The following is a 22,587-nucleotide window of genomic DNA, read 5'->3' on the forward strand; positions in this document are numbered from 1 at the left end:
GGGATGTATCCATGGTATCTTTCTTTGAGAAGGACTATGCAGTCAGCTATAGTTCCTATCAACTCAAACTCATGGTTTATCATGTGCTTTTCCATCTCAATCAAAGACAAAATGATATTCAGCTTTCTAATGCTGTGCTGAAATGTAAATGTGCTAATAGAGTTGCAAAGCCAAAACAACTTGAAATCAACGAGGAGGCTCTGTGATCCTGAGTTGGTACATAGTACTGACTAATGCCGTTTCTGTTTTGTTCGATAGTGTGTGTTAGTTTTCATTTTCCCCAACTTTGACGAAAAATTATTCTTTGCAGCTTGTAGAACTGGCTTTCTCTTCCGTCTCTGAACATCAAGTCGTCTGCCTGCCTTCTGTTCTCTGGTATCTTTGTTCCCTAGATTATTGAATATAACTCACAAATAATTCTGTTATCATATGCTTAATTTTGGCCAAGAAAAAATTTCCCTAAGCCTAGATATTTGGAATATGCCTCTGTTTTGCTTTGAGTTTCTCTAGTCATCTTCAAATAGCATAAGGGGAGTGAGTATGATGAAAACAGCACTGATATTCAAATTTTTGTGTTGATTTAAAGTTTTGGGCCGGATGTACAGCCAGTACAACAGAAACATTGCTTAGCAGTTCTAAATCAATTGTCACCTGTTGTAGTGCTTTGAAAGAAAATGGCCCCCTAAGGGAGTGGCACTGTTTGGAGGTGTGGCCTTGTTGGAGGAAGTGTGTTACTGTGAATGCAGGCTTCAAAGTCTCATATGTGCTCAAGATACCACACAGGGTCTCAGATCACTTCCTGTTGCCTGTGAGCCAAGATGTTAGAGCTCTCAGCTCTTTCTCTAGCCCCATGCCTGCCTGCATGCTGCCCTGCTTCCTGCCGTGATGCTAACGGAATAAACAAACCTCTGAAAATGTAAGCCACTCCAATTAAATCGTTTTCTTTTTAAGAATTGTCACCATCATGGTGCCTTTTCACAGCAATAGAAACTAAGACACCTGCTAGCATGTTATCTTTGCCAAGTTTGATCCTGTAACTTCTGGTTCTCAACCTTCCTAATGCTATGATCCTTTAAAACAGTTCCTCGGGCTGTGATCCTTTAAAATAGTTCCTCATGTTGTAGTGACCCAAAACCATAAAATTATTTTCATTACTACTTCATAACTGTAATTTTCTACTGTTGTGAATTGTAGTGTAAATATCTATGTATTATGATGATCTTAGGCGACCCCTGTGAAAGGGTTGTTCCATCTCCAATGATGTCACAACCCACAGGTTAAGAACTGCTGTTCTAGAAACTTCTTCTTTTTATCTGCAGCCCTTTGGTGAAAATCTTAGCTCAGTTCTAAGTTTTGTCTTCCCACTGTTAGCTCTGATTTTGTGTTTGTTCTTGGTTGCTCTCCTTTCCTGAGCCTTTCAGAATGGGCTTGTGTGGTTCTCATCAACTGTTTACAGCAATTGGGGGGAATTTCTTGAGGACTTTATAGAGCTTGGGAGCTACATCATTTTCCCAACCTGAGGTAAATTCTGGTTGAACTTTTAGCTGGGAAAAATGAATTACTTCTTCACTTCCATACTGGCTTGCAGCTCCAGTCCCTACGACCCCCCACCCATAGACACTCACTTGCAAAGTGTGTGAGGACAATGACATAGTTCTCCACTTCACCCATGGGTGCTTTCCACTGAAGCAGGGCTTCTGTGGGGGTGATGTTGGAAGCAGTCAGATCCGCAGGGCTATCCATGGCTGAAACAGAACAGGAGAGTGTCAGGTTAAAGAGCGAGCAACTACAGGGTAGAAGTACCATAAACCATCAGAATCTTCCCATGTGGTGCCCATCTGTCACCCTTCTGAATAAAACTTCTGGAGTGCAGGCTGATTCTTATTCTACCTGTCTGTCTCCATTCATCCCTTTCTTCCTTCCCCTTTCTTCTACCTTTCCAATATCCACTTCTCTCCTAATTGCCCTAAATCCTTCTTTTAAATTAACTTGGTAATTTATTTTGTACAGAATTCTTTGACAGGTTCAAAGGGAAGTGGAAAATTCGAAATACTTTCTGTTGTATTTTAGATATTTTAATCTAGATGGTGTGAAAAACCTATTGAAAATGTTATGATTCTTTAGTTACTGGGATAATTCTGCTTTCCAGTCCACTTGTTGTTCTACATATGCAAGGGTGACCTTTATGGAAAGATCTCTGTGAAGCCCAGGAAGTGTGGAGGAAGTGCAGGGCGCCCACACCAATAGCTCGATCACAGAGTCATATCCATTTCCTGAATTCTTACATCACCATTGACAAGCTTCACTCTCGATTGTGTTCGGGGCTTCCTTTTTGGTGCACAGAGAACCTAGGGGATTCACACAAGCTTAGGGGGGCCAAGAGTGCCTATCAGGGAAAGAAAGTCTGCTTGGGGATGGATTATGATTTTACTCACCTGTGCTGTAACTCTTGGATTCACTTATGTGTATCCTTTTCATAAGGTTGGAATTGATTTATAAAGTGGATGCTAGTATAATAATTTAAGTGTTAATTCAACCTGAGTTATACAATTTATGTGTGGGAACCAAATTCCACCGTTGGTCTCTCCTGTTCTTTACCTAAGTGAGCTGTATTTGTTTTTTTTTCCTCTCTCTCTCCTTTTTGTTTATGTTTCTCATCATAAAGTAGCAATCAAAAACCCTTATAATTTAATGTTTTGAATTTTATCTATAATCTGTGCTTTTAAAAACCTCTTTAAATGCTGCTCTTACTAGAATATAGTTGGAAGATTTCTGAGGTATGGATGGTCTTTTGAAGGGGTTTTCATTTTTGAAAGATTTAAGATCATTGTGACTACTTTAAAACGACAAACCAGGACACTTGAGTATAGCACAGTTCTGGGAAGTCACCCGCACAGTCCTTACTAACTTGAAGGAGGGCCATGTGACTTGGTGCACTGCGGAGTTTCTGTTTTTGAGATGTTTGCTGGCCAAGAGTGCTAGGAGTTAGCCCTTGGGCCAGTCACAGCCCTCTTATCATGGGAGCAAGATGTTCTAGAAAGCCATTTTATGATTCTCAATGAGAAAATATGGCAGAATTTTCATGAGGGTATGAAAGGGGCTTTCTTGGCTCAGTGGACGACATTACTTCTGGTCAACATTTATTAACCAGATGCTTTAATAATCACAGATAATTAGAGGATTAGAACCAGACTGAATGATAAACCGTAGCTCATGCATCTACAGCCACAGACCTGGAAGGAGGAAGAGTAGGAGAGGTCAGAACACCCTGCGCTGTCCTGAGAAGGCTGCTTTATGTTTCTGAAAGACGTGTTTGCACTGTGTAAAGAGACGTCGTTACGGCAATTGTGAGAGGATCTACAAAGCAGTGAGAAATTCGTAGGCACATTTCCCTGCTTAGGAAACACCATCTCCGGGGAAATTAAGAGGTGTCGGGAAATCCAGGTGTTCTCTTAATGAGGCAGGCCGAATGTTTTCCTTCATGTAGAAACTACGCTTTAACTAGACAGTCTGTTCTCGATGTTGAGGATGGAAACTGTCGGTTGTGGCTCCCAGTGACTTCTCTAGGAATCTTTGCTGACTCTTCCGAAACACTTGCTTAAGGACCAGAGAGGAAAGGCTAGGGGAACTGCTGAAAGGGAGCCCTGTCCCCAGGCTTGTCCAAAGAGTTAGTTTTCTGAAGAAGGCATGGAAAGGGGGCTTCTCTTCCTACTTTTCAATATTACAAAATGTTCTACTCCCCCACCTTCCTTCCTCTGTAGCTCCCTCTGTGAAGGGGCTTGTGGACACAGAGGACACTTAGTTCCAACTGGATAGCCTATAAGAGAGCAAGGACTGCATAGTGTTCCTGGTGGTGACTGGGGATGCTATGTGGGGTCAACCTCACCTCACTGCCTTCAGACAGGCGAAGGACCTAGAACCTTTTCCCTGGAGCATAAAGCAAAGGCAAAGCAAATACAGGGTGACTGTATAAGATGAATAATCTCACCCCTCGAGTTCCTGTATCTGAAATAACAACTCTTCCCTGAGGCCCCCCCCACTGCCAAGTCTTAAAGAGATCCTGTTATCCAAATGTCTGCTGCAAAATGCGTCTCCACCAGGCATCTTTGAAGGGCATTCTTCACAGTGGAAATTCCATGGAAATTCCTAACCTGAAGCAGCAAGGCTCCTCGAGTGTGACTCACTGAATTCCTATAATTAGACAAGACAGTCTGGGGAGAAAATCACAACTTGTCCCGCAGGACATGGTGAGTCAGAGGAGACTAAGGAATGGAGCCTCAGGCCCTGGAGCCTATATCCGCTGTATGAACTGGAATAATTTCACCCTGCTTCCTGTGTTTGTTTCAAGCCCGCTACTCATGTCTTGACCTGACACTCGACAAGGGAGCTGTGTTTACCTGTGTGCACCAGGGTGCAGACGCGCTCACTCTCCTCCCTGCCCCTCACACTATTGAGGCTTATTTCATATTCAGTAGCTGGATACAGCCTGGTGATGGTGAACTCTGTCACAGTGTTGGGCACCACGGAGCTGTCCAGCCGTCCCACTGAAGAAGAACAGAACCCATCATTAGAAGTTCAACAGCTCTCTCATCCATGGGGCCATGGCTCAGTGTACGTTGGGACATTGGGTCATGAAGCACAGATGGATGTGGACTCAGCATGCAATAGGGAAGGCAGATCCATAATTCATAAGATGGTAATGGTGGAGTTTAAATAAATCTTATATACTGGCCTCACTCTTTCATTTTATTGGCTCCTTAGAACAAAAGTAAATGAATTATTTACTATGTCGGTTTCTACCAGACTGGTCTTTTCTGAGGTGACCATATCAAGATAGTGTAGTGGGCAGAGCTGCAAAAAGTGCTTATGCAGCCTAGAGAAAGGTAGCCTGGAAAACTGGTCTACCCAGCAGGAAGTGGGCATGCCTTCCTCACTGTTAACAATGCCTCATGCCCCAGCAAGAGCTGGCACTGTGCAGGCAAGGTCTCAGTCAACTTCTCTGACTCACACATTGGCTACAACGACAGGATTAAGATCACATCACTGTGGTCCCCTCCAGGGCTCCATCTGGCTCTGCTGGGCCTTCATCCATGTCCTGAATTCTAGCCTTAGACTTTATGTTCGGGAGAGCATGTGTAGCCCCAGCTCTAGGCGAAGTCTTTTAAGGTTCATTGTTTCTCATTTGCACAGCTTAGCTAATGGTGTCCAGTTACTTCCACTGGCGAAGTGTCTGGCTTCCATGGCCATGTAACCAAGCCTGTTTTGAGAGGAGGTGGTGAATTCATGGCTCCCCAGTCACTCTTAACTGACACCCTTTCATTTTGAGGGAGTAGGCTGCAGAGAGATGCCAGTGTCCCATGGATGTGATAGGACTCCCATGGTACTCTCCACCCAGCTTCAGACCTCATTTAGGTTTAATTAAAATCATTTCATTACCTTGTGTGGGTCGATATGATACACGGTAGTAATCAAAAGGTGCAACAGGAGAACTCCAGGAAACCGTCACCGAGTCCTTAGTCACGTTGCTAATTGTGATGTTTTTGGGGGGATCGATTCCTACAAAGATCAGGGAGTTGTGGGGAAAACACAGAAGCATAGTTTGGAAATGAAATTTCTACTCCTAGTTTGCATTGATCCAATAGTGCCCCATAGGCAGGCACAATCCTATATAACTAGTGGTATATCCCTAATTGGCTGGTCAGTGTGATATCACACCTGAAGCATTGTAGCTATGCGGAAGCCAGTTCAGAACATTCTAACAACAGGAAGCTAAGTTGGGAAGATCTGTGCTTCTGTGCAACAATTACTACCTATCTGGACCAACTAGAAACTTCCTTGTAAGGTCCTGCATTATATTTCAAATAGTGAATTATACAGTTATCTTCTCTGAGGGAGACTTCTCTTGGAAAGACTCAATGCTGCTACTGTTTTTTAATTTTTTTTTTAGCAGCCACCTATGGTTCAATGTGGAAAAACTACCTATTAACTGTAGAGGGATTTCAGAGCACAAATCCCAAACAAATATACTTTCCTAAGTTGTATTTTATTTGTGGTGCATACTTTAATTATGGGGTTATACCAGTTGATGACTTAATATACTTTTTCAATTTGTGAGTTCTTGTCAGTACCTAGGGAACTATCTAAACACAGGTGTTCTTATGTACACACATATCGTATTTGGGATTGCCTTTGCAAGTGATCAAATGGAAATGACCCAATTCATCTCAGAGTGTGGTGTTTTCCAAACAATGTGCAAAATCAATCCCAGTCACTGAGTGCCAGGTCACTACATGGTTGCTTGCTAGCTCCGTGTTGATCCTGAGGAAGAATCACTTGTTAGGCAGTCACAAGCTGGCTCTCCAGAACAGAAACCCATCTCTTCACTGAGAAGGACTCCTTTGGAGACTAGCTTTTCCCAGGGCTTCTTCCAAGGTTGGCAACTCTAGGACCAAATGCAATTACGATTTGAGCCCTCCAAGCATTGGGTCTATCCTGCTAAGTGAGAGTTTCTCATTGTAAGTTCTTACACAGCCTTGGAAGAAATAGCTGCTTCAGAATAACTCACAGAGGCCTGTAAGCCATAGATTCAGCTTGCTATTCCTTGATGTTTCCCTTTTTAAATTGCACTGGCTTGTCAAAGGCTACTGTGAGAACCCTCTTCACCATCTTTTTCTGCCTCACCTGTAGTGATGGAACCCACTATGGGCTCGGAAGTTACGGTCCCATGGACAGCTACAAGGTTCACTATATATTCAGTGGCTGGCTGTAGCCCCATGAGGACAGCGTGCCTCTTGGTGGAATCCAGGAGGACTTCCATCATGTCTTCCTCGTCATCCCTGGGGCTGTAGTTGAGGATGAGTCTGTCTGCTGGGGGAGATGGGTCACTCCAGGTGATGTTGACGCTGGAGGAGGTCACGTGAGAAAAGTGCAGATGGGAAATAGGGCGAAAGCCTGCGAAGTAGAGAAGATTGGCTGCTCTGAAGCACATGCGTGGCCGTAGGCCATTGGGCAGAAGAGACTCTTGACTTGCTTCTTTGTCATTGAGGGCTGCACTCTCACCTGCTGGCTGGCCCAAAGGGCCTACCTCCCCACACTCCAGTCTGGCCTAGTCTATTCTTCCCAAGCCATATACGGAACAGTCAGTTCTAAGAAGGCTACAAGTATTTCTGTGAAATATTTGTAACACTGATCCAAAATTTAGAAACCTCTAACTTGAAAAGCAAAATATATCACAGAGCTTTAGCATTCCCGTGGATTTAATGAAGGAAGGGCAAGATGGACAAAGCAACTACTGTGCCTAGGTTGTAAACAAAAAAATCAAACATAAGATTTCAGATGTGTGGCATCCTTGCTCACCCCTTCCCTTTACTTCCAAATATTTCCTTTCCATGCATGTATTAGTTTTCCCTCTGGTTCCCCTACACATCTCCTTTAGTTTTTCTCTTTTGGAAGACTGGGGCTTCTGAATAACCATCTCACATGGGGCTCTGTTTATTGCTGAGCCTCACTGAGATGCCTGCTCCCTGGTACCTGTGAAGGCATCCACAGTGGACTCCAGGCTCTGCTGCCGACCCCTCTCAGCAGTGATAGAGATGATGTATTCTGCTCCGGGCTCTAGATCTGTCAGAGTATATGAAGTCCTGTCCCTAGGCACAGTGACTTCTGAGGAGATCCCAGAAGATGGGGTAAAAGTAATTCGGTAGTGATCAATGGGACCACTGGCCTTGGTCCAGATGAGAGAGATAGAGGTCTCTGATGAGGCTGTTACCATAAGGTCTCGGGGACTGTCAAGCTCTGTAGATTAAAATAAGCTTCAGTTATTTGTTAATTCATTCATTCATTCATTAATTCAAGATCTTATGTAGAACTAGACAGGTCTTGAACTCATTATGTATCAGAGGCTGATTTTCAACTTCTGATTCTCTTGTCTCTGTCTCCCAAGGGTGAGGTTCAGGCACATACCACCTCACTTGGCAGTTAGCCTATTTCACCCTGACTCTGTTGGACAGCCACTGGCTACTGGACTACCCTGTGTGTTTTGAGGCTGTCGTTAGATCTGCTGACCATGAGCTCTAGACTGTCATGGCTGTTACTCTCTTCACATTTTGTTAAGCAGCTCCCCTTTGACAGCCAGAGCTGGGCAAACAGATGGACAGTCTGCAGAACGAGGGTAGTAGCAGCGACCCACTGGAATACATCCACCACCAGGATAGATCTAGTTGCTGACCTGCCAGCATTCTTAACTTCTTTCCATTCACTGTCCCTTGGTAAGCCAAACATGCAGAGAGGAGCCCACATCACGTGGGAGAAAGAGTTCACAGCAACTAAGTTTCCCATCTTCTCCTCCCTGACTCGGAGGTTATTCTGGGTTTTCCTAACCCCAAGTGAACAGGTCTAAAGACTTCTGAGACTCTTGAAAGTATGCTCCTCTAGCAAGTTTGTTTATGCTAGGCTGAATCTTGGGGATGAGGATTGGTCCAAACCCCTAGGCTTGCCCAGCCCCAGATGCTTACTTATATTTAAGCTTACTGGAGTGACTTTGAAACTTCCCAGGCACTTGGAATGGAAACTGTTGAATCCAGAGTAGTTAGAATCTTAAGTGGACTTTTTCTGCTGCTCTGGAACTGTATAGGAAGCCAGGCCTTCATTGCTGTGGCCTCTTTGATGTTCATGGAAGGCAGACCAAAAACACACATTCTGCCTGCTGTCAGGGGGGGTTAGAGAGAAAGGCTGTCTCCTTTGGCATCAGCCTGGTGGGAAGTTTTCATATCTTCTCTGCACAGTCCTTCAGACTGTGGGTCAAACTCAGATCTGGGGTGACAGGGTGGGACTTCAGCTGTCAGGTCAGACACACGGTAGATGCTGACACTAGGCAATGGTTTTCAACAGGGTCTTGTTCCCTGGGAAGGCTACCCCATGTCTGATTCTGACAGAACTAGCCTCCGTACACCATCAGTCTTACGTGCTTGCAGGCTAACCATCTTCTTCTTCATTCTTGTACTTACCTGTCCTGGCGTTCATGGTAGCGGGAATGCTTTGTTTTGAGTTCATGACCGCAGATATTCCAACTCCATATTCTGTGCCTGGTACCAGATCTGTGTAGATGCAGAAACAAACGTTATTCTGTGCTCTCTCTCTCTCTCTCTTTCTCTCTCTCTCTCTCTCTCTCTCTCTCTCTCTCTCTCTGCATATGCACACATATCTAAACACACAAGTGTAAGTGATGAACAAGGCTAAACAAAGAGAAGAAAATGATCATAGATTCCTGCTTAGAGTTCATGCTTAGTCCACCTTCAGATTGCTCCTAATTTTACCCATTAAGAAACCCCAGTTTTGCTACTTGGAAAATACATATGAAGTCAGTAGGATGAACTTGCCAGTGCCAAGTAACTGCTTGTTATGGGTTTCAGAAAGGCAGTGAGGCTGCCCCTGTCAGTATCCTTGGGAAAGGTGGTCATGTCTAGAATTATTATTTTTTTGTACACATGTATTATTTTTGTCTATTATTATTTTTTTGTGTACACATGTCTCATGTTGGATAAAACAATGAAGTGGTTTCTTGCTTAAACTATGAGGTGTGAAGAAAATGTAATCAAATAGGGACAGTGTAGACATGAGCCTTGGAAGAGTCTCTTGCACGTGTGTATGAAGATTATATTACATATTTTGCAAATAGGTCCTGAGACCATATAGGGATTTATATAGGGATTATAGAAGGCCATAACATATAGAATTTTCCTTTGAACAAGGGACTATCAGGCTTTTAACACAGATGTGTGCAGAAGTACAGGACTTGTGAATTCCCCAGCAAGGTCTCTCACTCAGTCCAGGTAATTTAAGCTATGGATCAGTTACAGTTTACAGTGGCTTCAGGTGGACTCTGAGAATTTGGAAGAAATTCAAAATTAAAGGGTGTAAGCCTCGTGGGAAATCCTTCGGGAGTTCATTACAAAGGATCGCTGACAGGTTCCTGGAGCATCTGGAATTCTCTGGAGTCTCTCCACTGTTCCACATTCATTTTCAGATCAACTGGTTTGATTGATGTAATAGTTTCCTATGGCTACTGTGACAAATTACCACGATTTAGTAGGCTCACAACAATACAAATTAATGATCCTCTAACTCGGGAGGCCTAGAATCTAAGACGGCTCAGCAAGGTTGCATTTCTTCTGGTGGTCCCAAGGGAGTACCCAAGTCTTCGCTTTTTTGGCTTCTAGGGGTTACGTGCATTTCTTGTCTTTTGTTTCTTAATTTACCTTCAAAGCCTGAAGCTTAACACTATCAAGCTCTTTTGTCTCTGTTTTATCTTACATTCCATTGTCAGATCTTTGGCTCTGACCTCCCTGCAGGTAACTTACAGCAACTGAGATCAGTAAGTTGGACCCACCTAGACAGTGCGGGACGATTTCCCCATCTAAAGATTTTTAATTGCGTGAGCAAAGTCCCTTTCACCACAGAAGGTGACATAGTCACAGATGCCAGAGACTCGGATGTGGATATCTTTAGGGACCATTATTCTTATACTATAACTAGCTTCAAATTCACCCTCAGTTATTAAAACTTAGATTATAGAAAATGCAGCAATCCAATTGCCACATGTTGGGGTCTCAGTGGTCAGGCTAAGTCCTTCCAGCAGGCTTATTATGAGGTCTGGCCAGGAAGATGGCGCCCACATGGATAACTGAATCCACAAAAAGCCTAAAAAGCTTGGGAAAGAATAGAGTAAAGCATGTTTTCTTGGTAGCAGCAATTTCTCGGGTGTGCTCTGCTTGCTAGAGGCAAGCAAATGCTCTCATCTAAGAGAGGCTTCCTGACTCAGCTTTAGCTGCAAAACTTTGCAGCTCTTTAAGAGGTCCTGTCATGAAACACTTAAACGGTGTTGATGAAAACCTGAACGCATGCTTTTCGGGTTTTCAGCCGTAGCAGGAAAAAAGCTCCATCGTTTTAAAATGCCGACTTTCTGGGTCGACCTGCCAGGACAAACTCTGGCTCTTTCAGGCAGGCAGCCTGAAGCACTTGAGTGTGGTTTGTGAGTAGAATGCTGCAGCTTGCTTGCTGACACAGACTTTGAAATGCCACAGAGTTGTGACAATAAAAAATGGTACCTCTGCCATGAAGCTGGAAAGCTAAGAAATGGCCTAGATCCAGCCGTCAAAGCCACGGTTTTAGGCTCATGTGGTCAGAAAAAAGGAGAGATATACAGTAAAGAGAGATTCAAAGACGAAGAAAACCTCTAAATGGTTTATAGTGTGTTACAAATAAATGCAGGATAAAAGTTAAAGTTCTTAAAGTAAAAAGAGAGTGGTTATGTGTGGTGGTACACACCTTTAATCCCAATGCCCGGGAGGTAGAGGCATATTGACCTCTGTGACTTCAAGGGGTAGAGGTAGATTGACCTCTATGACTTCAAGGTGTGGTAACACACACCTTTAATCCCAATGCCTGAGAGGCAGAGACAGAGGATCTCTGAATTCAAGGTGTGGTAGCACATGCCTTTAATCCCAGCACTGGGGAGGCAGAGACAGACAGATCTCTGTGAGTTCAAGGACAGCCTGGTCTACAGAGTTATTCCAGGACAAAGATATACAGAGAACCTGTGTCAAAAAGTAAAAGTAAAAATAAAAGAAATAGAGGTTAAAAATAAAGCTGCATAAAGATGGAAAATGCACAGAGAATCTTGATACTGTATGCTATTATGCTCTCTTTGAATTGTTTGAATGCTGAGGAAGGAGCAACAGCTGCTAAAAGATATTTATTTATAAATGCTGCTGAACTAATCCAAGATAGATATGTTGAAAATACCTTGACTTCTAAATTTGGATCTAAGGATATGATACTTTGGAAAGGAGGTTCTTCTTTTGTTTTCACAGAGGATGAGACCCTGTGGATTGCTTCTATCCCAATATGGTATGATAGACCACGCCCTCCTGAAAGGTTTCTGTGAACACCCTCAAAAAATTTCTTCACTCAACTGCCGACTGAGATGAACCTGGCAGACAGGTTATACCATGAAAGACCTGATTAACTGCGCCCCTATACAGCAGGAAGAAGTTTGGAGAAAAATAACTACGTCCATATTCCCAAATATTGTTTATAAATGTTCTTTTACATTTAAAGGGGGATATGATATAGATATGAATAATTTCATTGGTATGGATTTTAAGGTCAATTTTGTTATATGTATATATATTTCTGATCTTGACTGATGTATTGTGATTGTGTAGTTCATTTTAAAAATGTAATGTATAATTAGAAAATATAGGTTGTTAATGGATAATATCGATAATAGTCAAGCTTGTAGTAATGTTAGTCTGATTTTCTAGAAGTGCACAGATATATTTCAGATAGACATTCATATCTTTCAAAGACTACAGAGCATGGCATTTAATGTTTTAATAACTTAGGACTTTTCATGACAATGAGACACGTCTGCTCCTGGCAGCACCAATCTACTTCAAGAGGAAGAAGGGCATCGAAGAGGCTCCTTATGGAGTTGGTTAGCCATTTGGGCAAGAAACTGTTCTTGCCTGGACTGTTGTATAAACTGGACACAGAGAACCCACAGAGAGAGAGGACTGCTGAACTTGCCTAAAGGTGAGATGATATTTCGGGGTTCCTGATTCATGAAAGAGTCTGCGAGACATTCTGCAGGACACAGCAGATAGTGACTGAATTGCCTTTGAAATTTCCTGCTTCATGAAAATGTCTCTGGATATTATGGGCCTGAAGGCTGAAGATGGGTGCCCCAACGATACAGAGGAATCTGTAGATTCCTCTACAGATTTCTAGAGTTTGGAAGTTGCTCACTTCATGCTTACTTAGGTAATATATCCTTCTGGAGCCTTTGATGGAGTTAAAGAATGGATAGTAGTAGTTATAGTTTTCCATTATTATGATATAGTTATAAATATTGTGACTGTAATTCTTGCTTGATAACTGTTTTGTTATGTGTAATTTTACTATGTTAAAATGAAAGCCTTTCTTTTTTGTTTAAACAGAAAAAGGGGAAATGATGGAGGAGGGTTATCTGTCTATTGTGTTATTTTCATTGGTCAATAAAGAGACTGCCTTGGGCCCTTGATAGGACAGAAAATTAGGTAGGCGGAGTAAACAGAACAAAATGCTGGGAAGAGGGCTATGAGCCAGACGCCATGGAGCCAGCCACCAGGTCAGACATGCTGAATCTTTTCCGGTAAGCCACCACCTCGTGGTGCTACAGATTATTAGAAATGGGTTAATATCAAGATATGAGAGTTAGTCAGTAACTAACTCTCTAGAGATAATGGGCCAGGCAGTGCTTAAATGAATACAATTTGTGTGTTGTTATTTCTGGGACTAAGCTAGCCGTGCGGGAGCCGGGTGAGGCGAAAAGCAGGCCTGCCCGCAGCCCCTCACTACAGCCCTGTTTCTGGCTTTAGTTCAGTTCAAACTCTAGTGATTACAGCAGACTCTTAGGTAAGGGTCTTACCCAGAAGTCTCCCTTGAAAGAATGCAGTTGGGTCCTTACTGGGCAGAATTAGAATTAGGCCCCATTTTCCTACCTCAAACCAACTTGTCCCGTCTCTACCCCTTACTTGGTTCTCTCCCATGACTGTCAGCCTAAGTAGAGGTAAAGTTTGAAGTCTAGAAGGCTTTAGAGTCTGGTGGACATTTATATTCAGGCCTTGCTACTTTCCACATGTATTACTTTGGCTATTTAATATCTTTAGGCTCAGTTTCTGAAGAATGGGGTAATAAGCTTGGTTGTCAGTGGGCCATTGTAAGGATCCAATGAATTTTCTGTGTACGGGTCCTTCTTGTTTATGACTGTTGTCAATATTATCATTACCCAACACAGAGAAATATGCTAGGATTTTTAAAAAACTTTTTCATGTAGGTGGTCTTATCATTATCAAAAAGTGTGCAGGCAGGCACAAATTGGTTTTAGGTACATTTTTTGTTGGTTTATGGAAGCTCAGCCCCTGACTCTGATGCAAATAGCTAAATAAATAAATAAATGGCTCATGGACTCAGGTGTTAGTGGGGGTGCTCCCTGGCTGGTCTCAGTATCTGCCTCTAGACTGATTGGGTGATTTTACATGCATACAGACCTGTTTAAAACACACCTTCAGTGCATCAAAATAGTCCACTATCCTCAGAACACCTCCACTGTCATCAATATAGTCCACTATCCTCAGAACACCCCTCGTTGGAGGAATCAGGTTACCTTTGGGGGCACAGACTGCTTTTCTCAGGCAACTGTTTGAGACCTTCAATTGCCCATAATGAAGTAGAAATTTTCCAACGTATGCAAAGGGTAACAGATCAAGGGAGTAAGACAGAAATTATACGTTGCCAAACGGATCTAGCTTGTAATGTTTTCATCCCAGTTTCTTATTTATGAAGCTTAAATGAAACGTTCAATAATTTACAGCAGAATTGCCTTCTCCCAGAAAACAGCAGATGTTAAAGCTCTCGTCCCAGGCTTTCTGTCTAGGGGACAGGGAAGTGGGCGTCTCTTACAGGCCGGTGCCTGCTGCTTCCCTTTGATTTTCAGCAGCTTTCTTCTTGCGCTGTAAGTGAATTGTTGCTCTTTGCCTGCAGGTAAAGAGCGGTTCTGCTGGAGAAGAAAATGTGTTTCCTTCCGAGGCAGATCTGGTGCTCTTCTCACCCAGCACACAGAGCACTCTGAGGAATTTCTCACTTTAAAGACCCCATTGCTCTCCATCAACGCTCCCTTTATTTTTCCATCCAACTCTCGCCAGTGAGAACATAAAAATGGCTCTGTTCCCTTTCTTAACAAAAGCTCAGACAATCCATCCCCCAGGACGTCACGATTCTCCATCCTGTATAGAACTTCCTTTGTCTGGCTTGAGGGTTGACACTTCCCTAAACTCTTTCACTACGTGCCCATTCTTCTCTGAATCCCCAAAGCACACAGCTCATCCGGTCCTCAAGTATTACTGAGGGTCCCCTTTGTATCAGGCACAAGACTGTGGATATGAAGTGAGCTGATAAGACATCACCTTGTCCCTTTGAGGGTCAAAAAGCATCTGTCCTGGCAAAGTAAATTAATTGCTTATTGAGTATCCATGCTATGCCAAACACTGAGCTGCAAGTAAGAGGTGACCTAGAAGAATAAGAACAAAGATGAGGCTAAAAGAAGGATTTTGAGTGTGTATGAAGAAGACAGTTCCAACTGTACCTTTTAGAGAGACTCAGGGATGCTGTTAGGTCATGAACAATGGGCTCAGAAAAGTTCATCCCTTGACCACAAAGCTAGTACAGGACCAATAAGGCTTAGAACCTAGTATCTTTCCCTGATTGTCATACACGTTGGCTTTGGGGACTGGTGTGAACAAACCGGAATCTGAGAGTTGTTTATGGCAAGATTGTGCACTGTTAAGTAAGAGTGACTTCAGAGAATGGACTGAGCTTGGCTGTAGCAGTCCGAGAAGGGATTTGGGATGGGCCTTGAAATGCAGCCAAGATAAAGAAAGATCATGGCAAAGAAAGTGGAGTTCTTTCTCCCTGTGGGCAGAAGAGGCCATGGTCAACACCAGTGGGTTAGTGAGGGCTGGAAGGCAGTGGGCATGCGCCAGTGCTGTGCTGCAAGGATGGCCACGATGAAGGCAGAATCACTCCCTTGCCTCTGCTAAGGAAGCCTATGCTTGCAGCTACCGGTGGGGAACAATGCGTGTGGTGGAGGAGGCCTAGGGAGCTGTCTCCTGCCAGCAAAACCTAAGGAAGTCGCCTGGCATCTGTAGGCATGATCAGCTTCAAGTGGGCATGAGCTACAGTGGAGCTTTTCCATCTCTAAATCCCCAGTCTCTCTCCCACAAGCCTGTGAAACTCAAGGCCACCAACTGGGAACAAGGGTTCAGTTAGTCCTAGGCCACTGGTTGTTTTCACAGAGAGGGACAAACCATGAACCCTCTCCTTAAGGAGCTTACAGTCAATTTCTTAATTTTCACAGCATATGTCAAGTCATATCTGACAAAATTATTTATGAAAACAAGACCAGATGTCATGTCCCAGCAAGCAAAATTCCTTGGTCATAGAATTTTGAGGCAGAGTTGTCACAGATGGAGACAGAGGACCTTCTAAGATATCCTGAAATCACACCTCATGGGCAATGGTCTGCTTTTCAGCCAGATTAACTATATGGAGAGCCAAGCTCCCTGGTACCGCCCTCCAATCTTGGATAAGAAGGGGGCTTCTCCAGTGAGTCAGCCTTTCAAGGGGATTGCTCTGCCACTGGGGAATATGGATGAGGTTAAAGCACTAAAAGAGACAGTAACTCCATCTTGACTTTAACCCACATTTTAAAAGAAAGTAATATTAAACAGCATTCTCTCAGATGGAACTATCTTGTTGCCAGTGAGATTAATGGGGAACATGGCTCATCACCATAGTGATACCCTATTTCTGCTTTTTTTTCTGTAAATAAGTGTTCCCTGTTGAGCGAATCAAAGAAGAAACAAGCATTCTGATCTCTCATCTCCTGGCTACTCTTGCCCTGGACTTTTCAGACATGCGAGAGACCTGTTCTTCAGTTCTATGAGGAGACTTGTGCTCCTGATTCTGCCTTCCATACCTTCATGTTCCCTGACAGGCCACATTTTTTAAAGGGTGCCTTACCAAAGTGGCCACTTGGGGTCACTATGACCTTGTCCAAAGGAGTCTGAACTTGATCTTGTCCAGGCCCCTAGACCCTTAGCCCATACCTCTCCCAGTCAGAAGTGCCCAAGGACAAGCACTGATGATGGTGTTTGCACCAACATGGAAGGGGAGTACAGACAGGGTGGAGAGGACACAAATGCCTTGGGCGCTGTTGATTTGATAGCTGTCCTCCCTTTGAAGTCTCAAATTCCTCCATGGGAAATCTCCCCCTAAATAATATATCCACACATATATCCTATAGAGCCTACTTTCCCATCTCTGGACCCACATCTGGTTCCTGAGGAAAAATGAGGTAAGCCTCCATCCAAAGTTCCCTGCCAATAAGAAGCTGTGAAGAAGGCTAGTCGTACTGATGAGGCATGCTTGCAGATACTAGCTATATATGTGTGTGCTGTATGAGTGTGAATGCAGATGTGTATTTGTGTATATATGTACAGAGCATCAGCAGGCTGGCTAGGAAGGACTTGTGAGGAATCATGGAGACCAGCTCCTTTCACTTTGTCTCCTGGCCACAGTGTCCAGGAGGAAAAGAGAGGCTTGGGGAAGATGCCCAGGGCCAAGAGCCTATTCCTTTATGACTGAGTATGCCTTTTTGCCTTTCTGAGAACAGAGCAGAGGAGTCACCTCAGACACAAAGACCAGAGCACTTATTATTATTATTACTTTATTATTATTATTATTATTAATTTTCCATTAGTCTCTAGCAGGAAGACATTCCTTTGACCTCATCCCAGTCAAGAACCCAGAATCTCCTTCCCCTCTTCTGTTTTTCTCTCCCTTCCTCCCTCCTTCCCTTCCTCCACCAGGAGTAGGCTTGTGCTCTCAGTCTTTTCAGAGTGTCAGGGTCTAACCTGGAGGCCCTAATGAGCCTGTAAATCTGTTGTGCTTTGGGACCCTGTGGAGGAGGCTCTAGACATAAAACATTGACCAAGCAGAGACTATAGAGACTCAAAGGCTGAGCCTAAAAGAAACAACCTAGCCTTTAAGATCCAGAAGCCACTCAAGCAAGGAAAAGCAAAAAAACACTGCAGATGCATCGTAAGATATTTCAAAGCAAACTTGTGTCCCAGAGGGAACTCTCTGGGCATTGCCTCACAGAGAGTAATGAGAGATTGTCTGGGATTCTAGACCTAAGCCTGGGTTCTGTGCTGTAATGAGCAAAGCTCATGGAAAGGGGACTGATAGGTATGGACTTCATGTGGGCCGTTTAAATGACTCAGAACCCTCAAAGCCAAGAAGGTCCTGGGTTTCAGAGCAAAAGGGTCATGGTAACTTCAGACACAAGAGCTTCTGCCAAGAAGAGTAAATATAGGTACTACTGCTTCCTATGGTAGCAATCACCTATGAAACTAAAGGAGGTCTAAAGGTGTGCAAGGGAAAGCCCAAACTGTGGTGGGTCTAGGGCTGAACTTTGTGGAGAGGCAGACATTAAACTCCAATGGCTAATGTGCAATCAGTGTGATCCGGGTTCCAAATGCAGTACTTACACACAATGGCGCATATGGTTTTATGTAATACCCTTGACAGCTCTGTGGTAGATATCAGGAAGCTGAACAACAGAAAATGTAGGAAACCTGGTAAAAGATGCATGGCCGTGAAGCTGTGCACCTCCAAACTGAGTAGGGTGGCATCAAAAGCCATGCTCTAAAAGAGTGCTCTATTTCTTCCAATGTGTATGTGCCCATGTGTCCCCAAGCTTCCTGAGGCTCTGAAATATAGACTGTGACTCAGTGGGTCAGGCAGAAAAGCCTCTAACATTCACTCAGTGACACCTCTGTAGCTGGGGCCCGTATCCATTTAGGGCATCACGCTGATCAGGAGGTCATCCTAAATCAGCTAACAGACCTCAGCATCTCCTTTCTCTCTCACTATCATTTACTTTCAGTTCCCTGTTAGCAGCGCTAACTGGAACTCATTAAAGAGTCAGCGGGGACGGAGGACCCCAGTGAAACAAGACCTTCTGAACCAACACGATCGAGGCTCAGAGGACCTCACAGAGACTGAGGCAGCATGCACAGGGCCTTCACGTGTGTGCACCAGGACTCTGTGCAAGCTTCCAGTTTAGTGTTCTTCTGTGATTCCTGAGTGTGCCAATGAGTGTGTCTCTTGTGTCTTCCTTCTCTTGGGTTCTTTTCCTTATGTTTGTCTCATCCCACTCCAGTGTGATAGGTTTTGTTTATATCTTATTCTAATTTGTTATATTTTATTATTTAAAAAGAATAAAAACATTAAATATACGACTCTCATGATGGCTTTACGGGGTGAGTGGTGTCGCTTACACATAGAGATTAAGAGCCTTGGAAAGGGGGTCAGCTGCCCCAGGCTCATGGAAAGTGATGAGTCTGGGTTCAAGTCAAATAAGAGGTCTCTGGAGGCCCACACAGGGCATAGAAGCTGAGAAATTCCTCTTCAGGGCCCAAGTAAGGCAATGAATGGGAAGATACAGTTATTTAGAACTGGGATCAATCATTTCCCCCTTCCCTCTTCTCTCCTTCCTGGGCCTGTCTTCCCCAGATACTTCAGTAAGAGAACAGTAAACCTTGGACGGTCTCAGCGTAGACATGTACTCTACTTGGCTTCCTTATATGACTATAATCTCTCCTTATATCATGCAGTGGTTTGCATTTATAAATTTCTCAGTAGTGAATTCCCTAGGACAATTATAGGAGATGCACATTACACATACATATATACATGTGTGTAACATATATAAGCACTACTCAAACATAAAATGTCAACCTGTTTGAGCCCTTTACTCAGTAATAAATCTCCATGGCTCTACAGTGTTTCAGGACTTAAATTTGGATATTCCTTTACATTCTACTTCTGTAGTGGCAGCAGCTGACAGGGAAGGAAGGCCTGCACAGTGGGTTCAGAAGCTGCTCTGAGTCACCATGTCCCTTGTCCCTTGCTACTGTTGTAAACTTGTACAAGCTTCCAGAATCTCTGAGCCTTGGCTTTCTCATCTAGATGATGGGAATGCTCACAGCTGCAAATATGTGGTATGAGACAGGTATCAATGAACACAAAGTCTTCTCTCTCCACCCCACCATAGTGGGGAATAATCACTACGCTGTGGCTGGTTCTCTATGATTTTACAGGGTAGCTTCTATCCAGACAATTAGCCATCATTTTTTTAAAACTATTACTTGACGAATCATCCTGTAGCTGTAGGCAGAGATGTGTTGCTTCCTCTTGTATCATTTGGTTTTTTATTGAAGGATTTTTTTTTTTTAAATAAATGTCACCAGTTCTCAGCAAGGCCCTTGTACCAGCTTGCGGTCCCTTCTGTGCCTAATTCCCTCTTGCTAGCTTGCTTTGTCAGCATATTTCCCATCTCCTTGTTGTGTTTCTGGTTGTGTATCTGTTTGGAAAAGGTGTTCTTTAATATCTACTTTAACTAGCTTCATTTGGCAAGGAGATCTGGGAGTTCAGCTCAGGAAGAAAAAGGCTTTGATCATACTGTTCTCGTTTACTGTGCTCGCTCTTGCTGAGCACTCCTGGACTAGGAAGATAGCAAATGCTTTTGTAAGTTAAGACATAAATTAGATAAAGTCTGTGGGCTCATGGACAGCTCTGGACCAAAGCACTTTGTGCAGTTCATTTGTCATATGAAAAGCACATGGCACACTTCAAGCTCCCACCTTTTGGTGAAGTTCAGCAGGTCTGCTTTCTTGGATGGATGTGTTGTGGCATCAGGAGGAGCCATGACTGGGTCCCATTTCTTCTAAGGTCTGTTCCCAGCTCCCCAGCCCTAGTCATGCATTGTGGTGACCTAGGGTATGGCCCCATCCATACACCATCTTGCCTTCTCTGACATCACCGACAGATTCTTGCCAGTCTGTCTCAGCCTTGATCCCTGTCTGTACATACCTACTCATTGCACTGCCTTGCTTAAAGTCCCTTACCCAGCCAGCGTGATGCTTTTTGCTTATAATTTATCACTCTGGAGGCTGAGGCAGGTGGACCATGGATTAGAGGCCAGCCTAGGCTACACAGTAACACCCTGTCTTAGAAAGCAAGTAAGAAAATGCAAAACTACTTAAAGCCCCTTAATGGTTCCTTACTTTCTTCTACCACAGCTCAAACTCTTTATGGGATATAAAAAGAATGGCCAGGCTCTCACTTTAAGTTTTTGCAGCTTTATTCATTCACTTAGCCATTCATTTATCCAAAAAGTACTGATCTAGGATCCAGTACATGGTAGGTACTGCACTAACCCATGGATTCAAAAATGAACAAAACAAATGTGAACTGACTTTTATGGAGCTTTAGGTGCAGGATCAAGGTCAAACAGTCCTGTCCACATGTATCAGAATGGTGCAGAGAGGTGACTGTTTGACCTTGTTCTCATCAAGTAGCGTGTAAATTCTGCTGCTGAAAGAGAAGCTGGCATGAGCTAAGCAATGATAATGTCCTGGGGCAGGAGGCACAGTGTGGTTGAGAAAATGAAGGAAGCAGACCCATGGGCTAGGAGCACAGAGACCACCAGAGCATCAGGAGGAAGTGGCCTGGGGAGAGTAGAGAAAAGCAGGCTAGCCTCGGGGTTGTTCATCCTGAAGGCATTGCTAGATGCCTCAAATGTATACATAATATAATAGCATAATAAAAATGTGCTTTGAAAAATTATCCATTGTTGCTGGAATGAAGAGTAGATTAGATTGAGTTTTTTAAAAAGTAGATTATTGCCATGGTTAAAGCAAGAGATGAACCAAGTTTAGAATGATTGATAGCAGTGCCTGCAGGGATGTATTTGGTAGATACTTAACGTATTAAGTCAATAGTATTTGTGGGTGGAGTAGATATGAGATAAATAAGTTGAGGAGAGAGTGCTTTGAGGATACAGAGTCAATAAACATCCCAAGAGACACCAAACATCCTACTCACCCGTGAGGGTGGTCCTGGTAGTTGGACCAATGCCCTTGGGGACCAGCACTTCATGGTACTGCTCGCCCGCTAAGGTGCTGTACACAACCTTGTACTCCTGAGCTTCTGCCTCGCTGTTATCCCACTCAAGGTCAAGGCTAGTTGCTGTGCGGGAACCCACTCGCAAATTCTTGGGAGCATCAATCTCTAAAAGTAAACAAATATCACCACAATCACATGAAATTCCATACATTTATGGTACAGCTTGAATTCTAACCATCTTTGAGGTGAAAGCCACACCCCTGACCCTCTGCCTCATATCTGAATGAAAGCTGAAGATGGTGCTTCGTCTTTTGGTTCTACCACGACAAGTCCTTGAGTAGTTAGAGTATGGGCTTCGCAGTGAGGCCTCAGTGTGAACCAGTTCTGACACCCACAGTAATAGGATCACAGAAAAATCTTTCATGCTCTTAGAACTGAATGACCGTCTCCTAAAAATGGGGAAATAATCCAAGTTGCCATTCAGATTATATGACATACTTGACATGCACTTGACATGCACAGCATGACACCAGGTACAAAAGTCAGGTGTCTGAGTCTGGGGTGGCTTGTTATCTCTGACGAGCTTCCTGAATTCAACAGTATGGCACCTGAATGTGTCTTCTGGGCTTCCAAGAGTTCCCATGACTATGGGCATTTCCTCCCATAATCTCCAGGTTTCTCTCGCCCAGGGCTGACCACCTCCGCAGGCTCACTACAACTTGTAGTGTAACGCAAGGTTGTCTTGAAAGTCTCTCACTTAAGAAGTTCAAGATAGTTCCAGTTCTGGGGACTTGGATATAGCATTGGAATGGTTGTTGTTTGTTCTAAGTAGATTGTATCAATCTGCCACCACCAGGCAAGTAGCCTACCCCTATTTGTCCCCATGGAAGAAACTGCATCCATCTGAAATCAGAGGCTTCTGTTTTCTGATGTAAAGAGGGGGTGGGGTGGGGATGTCTTTGCAACTTAGTTTTCTGAGAAATTGGCCTTCATTCAATGTGTGCTATCATATGGGAT

General features: G+C 43.7%; 1 protein-coding gene across 3 annotated transcripts in view; it reads right to left on the bottom strand.

The window, feature by feature from the left end:
* Tnr (tenascin R) overlaps positions 1–22,587 on the bottom strand; it is a 407,595-nt gene that overhangs the window by 36,813 nt on the left and 348,195 nt on the right. For all 3 annotated transcript variants that reach the window (XM_048421165.3, XM_085688031.2, XM_048421166.3), the window contains 7 exons: positions 21,550–21,735; positions 9,006–9,095; positions 7,531–7,794; positions 6,682–6,951; positions 5,437–5,556; positions 4,398–4,544; positions 1,626–1,745 (listed from right to left, as the gene is read on the bottom strand). In XM_048421165.3, the coding sequence (XP_048277122.1) occupies positions 1,626–1,745; positions 4,398–4,544; positions 5,437–5,556; positions 6,682–6,951; positions 7,531–7,794; positions 9,006–9,095; positions 21,550–21,735 (1,197 nt within the window). The remainder of the gene's footprint in view (positions 1–1,625; positions 1,746–4,397; positions 4,545–5,436; positions 5,557–6,681; positions 6,952–7,530; positions 7,795–9,005; positions 9,096–21,549; positions 21,736–22,587) is intronic.

This window comes from Myodes glareolus, chromosome 5 (genome assembly GCF_982192425.1).
Source record: "Myodes glareolus chromosome 5, mMyoGla1.1, whole genome shotgun sequence".
Taxonomy (NCBI): domain Eukaryota; kingdom Metazoa; phylum Chordata; class Mammalia; order Rodentia; family Cricetidae; genus Myodes; species Myodes glareolus.